This window comes from Buceros rhinoceros, unplaced genomic scaffold, assembly GCF_000710305.1.
Source record: "Buceros rhinoceros silvestris isolate BGI_N320 unplaced genomic scaffold, ASM71030v1 scaffold10264, whole genome shotgun sequence".
NCBI lineage: Eukaryota > Metazoa > Chordata > Aves > Bucerotiformes > Bucerotidae > Buceros > Buceros rhinoceros.
The window spans coordinates 50,802-59,987 of record NW_010406514.1 but is presented as its reverse complement, the minus strand read 5'-3'; the positions used below and the strand labels follow the sequence as shown (position 1 = coordinate 59,987).

General features: G+C 50.8%; 1 protein-coding gene across 1 annotated transcript; it reads right to left on the bottom strand.

The window, feature by feature from the left end:
- Window positions 1-675: 675 nt before the first annotated feature.
- LOC104491671 (phosphofurin acidic cluster sorting protein 1-like) lies at window positions 676-8,792 on the bottom strand (the record flags this gene model as incomplete). The annotated part of the gene is made up of 5 exons (XM_010134128.1): window positions 676-755; window positions 925-1,087; window positions 1,278-1,403; window positions 1,782-1,871; window positions 8,705-8,792. Coding segments are annotated over 5 exons (547 nt in total), but the record flags the coding sequence as incomplete, so codon positions are not given.
- Window positions 8,793-9,186: the final 394 nt, after the last annotated feature.

The following is a 9,186-nucleotide window of genomic DNA, read 5'->3' as shown; positions in this document are numbered from 1 at the left end:
ATGCCCCCCTTCTCAAACCGCGACAGAGGCACAGCATCTGACTTCAAAAAAGCGTTCTTCTGGGGATCAGCCTCAACAATACACACAGCTCCCAGGGTCCTGAAGTCCTGATGCAATAACCCAGCACGATAGGACAGGTAATATGGAGGACCCTGAAGGGGTTTGTCCCTGTGCTTCGTCAGCACGCCACTACAAGACTTTTTTGGCTTCGACTGTAGGCACCACAACAAGAGGACAGCAAACAGCAGTGGCACAACTCATCACGGGGCTGGGTGGATCTGCCACCTCTGACCATTTTCAGACTCAGTCTGTACTTCTTCCTAAAATCTCTGTTCTCCCTCAGAGAGAGGGCAGCCTCTGGCCTGTAATCACAGGGAGATGGAAGAGAATCGTGGTGCAAGACGGAAGGGGCTCTGCAGCTTTATGCTGCAGACCAGACACTCCAAGGACAGATGGGTGAGACCTATGACTTCTCAAAGTCCCTTGACCCACTATGGACTTGACAGCAGCCCACAGTTCTTCCTGCTGTCAAAGTGTTGCGGCTCTCTGTCCTCTGAAACCATGAGAAATGTTTACAAAGGAGATGAGAGGGCTCAAGGTGATCAAGACCCTCAGCCCGACTCTTGTCCCAGAAATGGGTCCAGGACATAAGCAACCTTGCAAGGCCTCCCTTACCTGACCCTGCACAGCATCATCGCTGGCTTCCTGCTCTGAGGAGAAGCTGTCATCCTCTTCTTCAGAGTAGTTATCAATGTCTGGGGAGCGATCTGAAAGCACAGAGTGCAGATGCCACAGCTAAGCATGACATTTGTCATGGCTCCAGTGAAATGACTGGTATTGCTGGCAGGCGCTTGGGGACGCACTCTGTTACCCATGTCCTGTCCCAAATGCTTGCCTTCAGGTCTGTGATGAACACTAACACACCTGAAGCTTTGATTTTAGGACCTGAGGGGACACTCCCGTCTTCATGATCAATGGGCTGACTGGACAAAGAGTAGATGCTGATTTCAGCCACTCGGATGCTAATGTCCTTCATGTTGCTGTGGAGGCCCAAAAGCTGTCCTCCATCCGTTGGGTGCTGCATCACCTAGGCAGACAGATAAGCCCCTTGCCAGGGTGACACAATGGCAGCTGGCAGCCCATCCCTTTTGTCTTACAGCTAGCCAACAAGCCAGAGCACTCATAGCACTGAGTGCCTGCCAGCTGGCCCAGCTCCCTTCCCAGCAGTGGCACACGGAGGCCATGCAAAGTTCCCCTCTGTTCCCAGCACCCTGTACCTCAGCCATGTTAATGATGCCCACTGCAAGAGTCTTATAGCCCAGGATCGTACGGTTCTTGTATCTCTTTCTCCTCTGCAGCATGATCTGTAGTTTGTTCCCATCTCTCTTGAGGAAGTGTGGATACTGGGGAAGTGAAGCACAGGGAAAGTGGCAGCCTGAGGGCAGGACTCAGTACGACACATAGGTAAAATACTGTTTCTCAGTGCTGATGTACAGCAGGATCTGACCTGCGGAGCTTTGAGGTGCCCATCAAAGGTCACTTGCACTCTGCATCATCCTCTGAATGCCCATGCCCAGAAAAACAACCCCTGGAGCAATGCAGCAGCTGACCAGCAACAGAAATCTGTGCTCTTATGATCTGTGCGTGGGCAAGCACAGGAGGCCCCTCCTCAGAGGCTGCCCCCTTCACACTGAGCCCCTAAAGCCACGCTTATCAAGAAACGCCAAGAGAGGGGAGCCCAGGTTCCAAGGTTGCTCAGGGGACCAGGGAACACGAGGTACCTGCAGTGAGAAGGTCAGCTCCAGCTCTGTCTCCATCAGGCCACCAGGCGGGAGGACATATTCATTTGATCTCAGGACTCGCTTTGAACCCTACAACAAGATTGGTAGATGCATTCAGCTAAGTTGAAGCATCTCGGCCACAGTTTCCACTACACCACACATACAAGTTAGTGGTGTTCCCAGTCCACGAAGAAAGAGCCAGTGCCTTGACTCTGTTCTGTTCCACCTCACAGAGCCACCTTACACACACCAATCGATGCTTTGCAAAAGTCTGCAGTTTCTCCTGAACTGCCAAAGGGCCCTCCTCCTCACCCTCCTGCCAGGGAGCACTTGCTCTTCCCAAGTCTTCTCTGCTTAATCTGGCTCCTTGCACCTGGAGCCCACCAGACACTGTGGAGGGGAACGCTGCTAGAGCCAGAGGGAGCCATGCATATAGATAGCACCAGCAGGGGAAGGGAAGGGTCCTGACACACTGCCTAGTCAGGAAAGGGTTAGGGGCACTTCTCTGCCCCCCAGTAGACAGACCCAGTGCAGACCCCTGCCGAAGCACAGCTGGCAAGATGCCTCTGGTGGGACCAAGGCAGAATGTCTCAGGAAAACAGGGGTTCCCCTACTTGCTCAGCTTCTGCCTCGGAAAACTCCTCCTAGTCTTTTCCTCAGGCAACAGTCCTTCTCTCTCCACGTATACAAATGTTTGTTTGCCCCAGGGGGGCAGTAAGAGAGACACTCTAACCACATGCCCACTCCAACTGTTTCCTTTACTTCTGTCCTCTCTTTACTACCTCTATGTCTTGGCTGCTGACAGAGACACTGAATGACTTGGGAGATGAAAAATGCTATCTGCATGCACCAAGCCGTCTTGGTCACAAGATGGCACAAGTCACAGATGCTCTGAAAAGGCCCATGCACACTGGCTGTGTCCCCAGAGGGCTGTGGGACCAGCTCCAAGTATCAAATAGCCCGCCGTGGTTCCTCACTCTCTCCTGCGTCCCTGTGAATGAGCCAGCAAGCCGAGACATTGATTTAGGGAGGCAACGGGACAGGCCAGTATGACTGTTCTTGCAAATCACTTATCATTGCTTAAATTAAGCGCTCCTTAATTTAAACTGTGGGCTAGTGAGTAGGTGGGTCAAACCTAACCAAATAGGAACAGTAGTTCAAAGGAACCAGGTCCCACCTCATATATGTTGCCCCTTCCCAGCACCTCACTGCATCCCCGCACTCTTACCAGCTTGATCCTGACAAATGCTGTGGCCAGCAGAATCCTCAGTGGGCCGTGGCCAGAGACTCTTCAGCAACTTAAACAAATCCTAGATTTGGATCAGGTTAGGTGAAGTTAGAGCCTTGGCAAGGTTAGAGGCCACAGCTCTTCAACGCCGCTGCTAATGAGACAGCAGACCCAGAAGTCACGGCAGGAGCATGCAGGTGGCACCTTGAAGGAGACCACAGCTACACACCCTTTGCAATCAAAGAAAATGGCAATGGGAACAGGCGTGTTTCAGCACTAGCACCAAGGAAGCTTGCTGATGGGAACTTCAGCAGCGTCCAGCAAGCTTGGATGGCGCTGATATAAGGCCTTTCTTGCATCTCCATTGCTTGTGTTACCCATGCTAGCAAGGAAAAAAAATCAACCAACCTATAGAGTAGAGGCAAGAAAAGTTTCCACATTTTGCAGTGATGAAGCATTTACAGTTCTCATTGCTACCCAGGCAAAGAGAAGCTCTAGTGAAACCCTCCTTGGGCCTCCAAGAGGCCCTTCCAGAACCATCTGCAGTACTGCTCCCAGCGACTGTGCCAGGAGTGAGGCTTTCCTGTGAAAGGTCTTCCTAAAACTAAAGAGAGGAGGCAGAGACCATCCCCTTCCCTATCTGTGAGCTTTCCTGGCCAAGAATACTCTGACCTCCTGAACTCTTTTTCAGCACATTTACCATTTGAGATTCTCCATCAAGGATTTGTTCTTCCATCAAAACATACACAGTAGTGCAATTGTTCTTCTTGAAGATGCTATTTCTGGGGACTGAGTTACAGCAAAGGAAACGTGAGGAGAGCCTGGGCGGTGTGTCCGGCGAGTGAAGGTTTCATAAACACTGCTGTCCTGTATGTTACTGTCATTTACCACTATGGAATTTACACACCCAGCTCCAATCCTAGGCTCTGCCCCTCAGTGAAATGCTGGTGCGCATCCATGAGGCATTGCAAGGACTGGGACAAAGGCTGGTTTATTATCGTAATGCAGACTGAAGGGAGCAGCAGCAGAGCTCAGAGACCCCTGAACAACAGCATCTCTCAGGTCTAGGACAGTGCAGTGACCTGGCAGGCTGCACCCTGGCTGAACTCAAGCCTTAGGAGATATCTGGCCTGTGGGGTCACACGAAGACAGAGATCATAATGTCTCGAGGACCAGCTTCCAGGGCACCATGGAGCACAGCACATGGGGTAGAAAAAGGACTAGACATTGCACTGCAAATGCATGAGGTACAGTCCTCTCAGCAAGGTAATTAGGCCATTACCTAAAGCTCAAGTTTGGCCTGCAAGGTACACTAGGTTTCATGAAATGGATGGCACTCATTTCCAGTAGGAAACACTGATCACCTTCAGGAGTAAACCATGACCGAGCAGAAACTAAGATTGCTCCAATTAAACAGTTTAGAAATCAGCACCTGGGTGCCACTACCTGCCTATCAGTAACATGGAGTTAAGAACAATTTGGGATTTCTGGTAAGGTGACACAAACCTTATGAAGTTCAATAGAGGGAAAAGTCCTTCCCTAGGACATCCCATGACCTTTCTGCCTGGGAAGAACCCTAGGAAGCAGGAGAGGCTCTGCAGAAAGAGACAAGGGGGACCCTGGGGGGCATCAAGGTACTCCTACCATGGCAGCATGCCCTGTAGCAGCAATAACACCAATATCAGCCTCAGCAAACATGCAGGGAGAGAAAAAAGCATTCCTCCCTTCTGTCCAGCACCAGTGACACCACAACCGGATTCCAGACTCAATTTGGGCTTCCCAGAACAAGGCAGACATTGGCAGACTGGGGCAACTCCAGCTGAAGACATCAAGATGTCAAGGGCTGGAGCACAGGTCATACAAGGAGAGGCTCAGCGAGCTGGGTTTGTTCAGCTGGAAAAAGTGAGGTTGAAGGAGAACTTTACTGCCACCTGCAGACACTTAGCAGGAGGGTGCAAAGAAGACAGAACTCCTCTCAGAGGTGCACAGGGTCAGAGAGGCAATAAGGAAGAGCTGGAACATGGGAAATTACCATTAGGTAATGGGATAATTTTTTTCTCTGTAAGTGCAGTTAAACCTTGGGACAGGGCACAGAAAGACTGAGGATTCTCCACGCCCGGAGAAATTCAAACCTCAGCTGCACATGGCTCAAGTACCTAATGCAGCTCAGCTGTTCTGCAATTCCAGTAATGTCAGGCAGGACCAGTTTCTCGGCAGAACAGCTGAGTATCACCACCAGTACTACAGGAAAACAATATCAGACTGTTGCAGTGAAGATCACAGACGACTGTTAAGGAAATGAAAAGCACTAAGGAGAGGTTGTGGTCTCAGACTACACTACCAACAGACTGAAAACAGGAGCTTTCACTACTATACACAGGTGCATGATGTCCAGGTCTGGTTTGCCAGATACAATCCCCCATTTCAGGTATAAATCTGCCCTGATGGGTCTTTTTGAGGCACAGGGCTGAGGCTAGAAGAACATACCAAACCTGGAAAAGGAGAGAAAACTAACATAGTATGGAAGACCAGGTCAACAAACCACTACCCGGAATTCAAGCTAAAGGTGCATTTTGGGAAAGAATAGCCCATTAAATATCATCAGCAAACTTTATTATTTAGAGGGTAGCTGGGATTGCTCAGGCAGGAGTGAAAAATCCTACAAATGGCTGCAAAAGGATTAGAAAGAAAGCATGGAGTGAGGTGTGGACAGAAATCTCTGCACAGCAATGAGTAACAAAAAATCCAAGTTCCTGCAGGGAGCAGGGCCGGGGCAGCAGGCAAGCCTGGCAGAGGCAAACAAGCTGCTCAGCCTGGCCTCGTACCACACATTCTGGTCCACTCTGCAGGGGCGGCCAGCATCATACCTCTACAGCAGCACCAACGAGTTGAACTTGAGTCACCAGCCACATCCTGCAAGCAGCTGCAGGAAGATCTGCATGCTTCCCACGGCACCTGTCACAGAAGCTGAACGTTCTGGGAGTGCTGGGGCTTGTTTTCCTTTTTCTTTAATTGTTTCCTCTATTCGTGGCTCAAGACTGGGTGTTTCTGAATTATAGTAAGTCTCTCTGCTCAGAGGGAGCACCACATTTCCCTTCACATCATAATCAGTTATAATGCCAAGACAGATACCTGCATCTTTATGGACCTTACCCAGACACGTGAATTTTTTAATGCCATGCCGAACAATACACAGAAAGAAACTCCTAAGACATCTCCAATCTGTTAAAACGAATAATGAGGGATAAAGGTTTAAAAACCACTCAAGTGATATGAGAGATATCCCCTTTCTCACAGTAGTTCAGTCTTTATCTCACTGGAAGCCACTGAACATTAAATATTCGAATAACCTCTGGGAAACGGGTATGTTCTGTAGACACAGGGAGCTCCCTCAGTCTTTTCATAGTGGTCTTTTCAGATGAAGGAGAAGATAACAGCACATGCCACAGCTGGAAGCTGTCTTTAAGACCAGAAGGGCATGATCACTGAGGAGATCAGATATTCTGCACAGGCTTACACTATCCTTTGGGTCACATACATTCACTGAACAGACTGTCTCCAGGGCTGGGGCTGTTGCCTTGCTGCCAGCCCCACCCAGGCAGGGTCAGACCTTTGTTTCCATGCAATCTGCCCTTCAGAGCAGCAACTTCCTGACAGACAAATTCCTTAATCCATCAGAGCTACTACTGAAGTGAGAGAAAATACAGTTCCCCTTTCCACTAGTCCCCAGCTGCCCCCTTGGGAACTTGCAGGTCCTCCACAAATTGCACACATCATCTGTTTCCAACCAAAAGATGGAGATGGCAGTGCTTGCTGGGCAGCCTTCAAACAGCTTCTTGTTAGTGTGACTCATCTGTTACCTAGGAGAGGAGCAGGAAGGACGGATCCATATGAGACCATTCTGTAGGCAGGCTTCACTGAAGCTGCCTACAGCTTCCATCTGCCTTCCAGGCAGGTTCAGTAGTCCCCAGCTCTGTGAAGGTAGCTGGTCAGGCAGGGGGAAGCAGCCTGGGGAGGCACATAAATCCACCCCACTCCCACAATGAGTGTCAAGCCCCAGGGTAATGTGGGCAGGAGCTTTTTCCTCCAGTTTCCCTCAGCTTTGCAGGGAGCCTACACGAGCCTGCAGCCACGGGTGTGTGGTAACACGGAGAGGAGGTGACCATGTTAGGATCATATATGCAGCCTCCATTCCTTGGCAGGGAAAGGAGCCCTGCAGTGCAGAGCTCCTGGGCCTTCAGTCACTGCTGAGGCCTGTTAATTTCTTTTGCCAACAGGGTGCAAGGTCAGCCTGTAGCAAGGACAGGGGTGATCTCTTTGAAAGAGATGGAGTCCTGCTGTGCAGCCTCTTCCACAGTCTCATATTTGCACTGCATGAGAGAGGGGGCAAGCTGAGGACATACATATTCGGTACATGGCAGCCCCAGCATAAGAGGGAGCTCAAGGTTCCCCAGTCCAGAGAAGCACAAACAGGTTGGGCCAACAGTGCAGGAGATAAAAGAAGAGAGGGACCAGCCTAGCCCTCCCAGCCACATGAGACCCACAGTCCCCAGGTGGTACCCAGCCCCCCAGTCCTGTGCTGCTGGCATCTGACACCCAGTCTTGCTTGCTCCTGCATTTCCAGGGGACAGGCAGCTCTCTCCTGCCGAGGTTGTTTCCTTGCTAAAGCCTGCACCAAAGGGCTACAGGCCTTGGGGCTGAAAGCCCAGTGCTTTCAGCTGTCCTGAATGTCATCGTACACGCACTGATGGAAAGGCCAGCAAAGTGGGACACTGAACAATAGTGTGTGCACCACGGCATCTCCCTGCTGTCCTCGCTTCAGACTCTGGGTTTCACACATTTCGCCTTCAGTTCCTTCTATGCAAGTGAATCAGGTCTGTGGTGAAGGCAAAGCCTGGCTCTCAGAGCTCCATTAATACTGCAGCTTTCAGTATTAATCCAGGATTTAGATCCTAACGTGTGAGGCACAAAAAGCTCTGTGGCAGCACAAAACTGCTGAGCTCCTGACTCACAGTGTTTTCAATGGGATCAGCAGCTTTCCTGTGAGCTGAAGGAATGAAGGACACCAGGATCCCAGCTGGGTTAGGGGAGGTGTGGAGAGGACAGCACACTCAAAAGGCATCTTGCTTCCATGCTGTCCTTACACAGGCAGAAAGGATGTGCCTGCACCCACAGGGACCCATCTCTTTATCACCAGCTGCAGAGAGGGAGAGGGGAGAATCGCACATACCAGGATGGCAGCAAATTCCCTCTCCCTTTGGTAACAAAGATCCTCTCCCTTCTTCTCTGCCTGGTTCAGAGTAGAAGCACCAGGACTAGCTGGGATTGCACAGGGTGTAAGTGTGATGGAGGGCACTTCCAGAAACCACCCAGTGCTGAGCCTGTCTAAAAGGTTGGGAACGGTGGGATAGAAGATGCCAAACTCCAAAGAGCAGCTTAAGAGGAGGGCCTTGGCTGACACAGGCAGGGAAGAAAGACACACTCTGTTCCAGTGCAGAGACCTAACCCGCACCAGACAGCTTGCTGCTGTCCCTGGGGCATCATTCCCACCTGCCTGAGACCCAAAACCTCCGCAAGGGTGCTAACCAAGGCAGAAGCAAGGGGTTGTCACAAGGCAAGGGACATGCAGACCAGCACTTCACAGAGGGCACAAGGATGGCTTTGCTGCCATCAGACAGCAAGGAGAGGAGCCTACCTGTATCTTCACAGCAATAAGCACAGAGCTCAGCTCTTTGTCCAGCTCTTTCAGCACTGTGAGTCTCCTCAGGCGCAGACTGCAAAGCCTGTAAGACAGAGAAAACGGGACACATTCAGCCACCACCATCCCTGGGGCCGTGCTACATGGTACCTGGTGCTCAGAAGGCAGCCTGGGTGTGTGGCCCAGCCGCAAGCACAGGCTTGGCCACACAACATTGGCATTCACAGGCCACCAAGACAGCCCATTGAGGAAAAAAGGAAAGAAGGAAAATTAACAGAGCTAAAGCAGGCTTAAGGGATTAGCATGCGACAGGAAGTCCAACAGCAGGCCACATGGTAAAGAGATCTCTTCCCAAGCAGGGCTGTTGCCAGCTCTGCTTAAATCTACCTTGGCCACAGTGCTGTTTATTTATAAACCAAAGCACTTAAATCCACTCTTATCCTGGACTTAGTTAAGGCAGATGTTCCAGCAGCCATCAC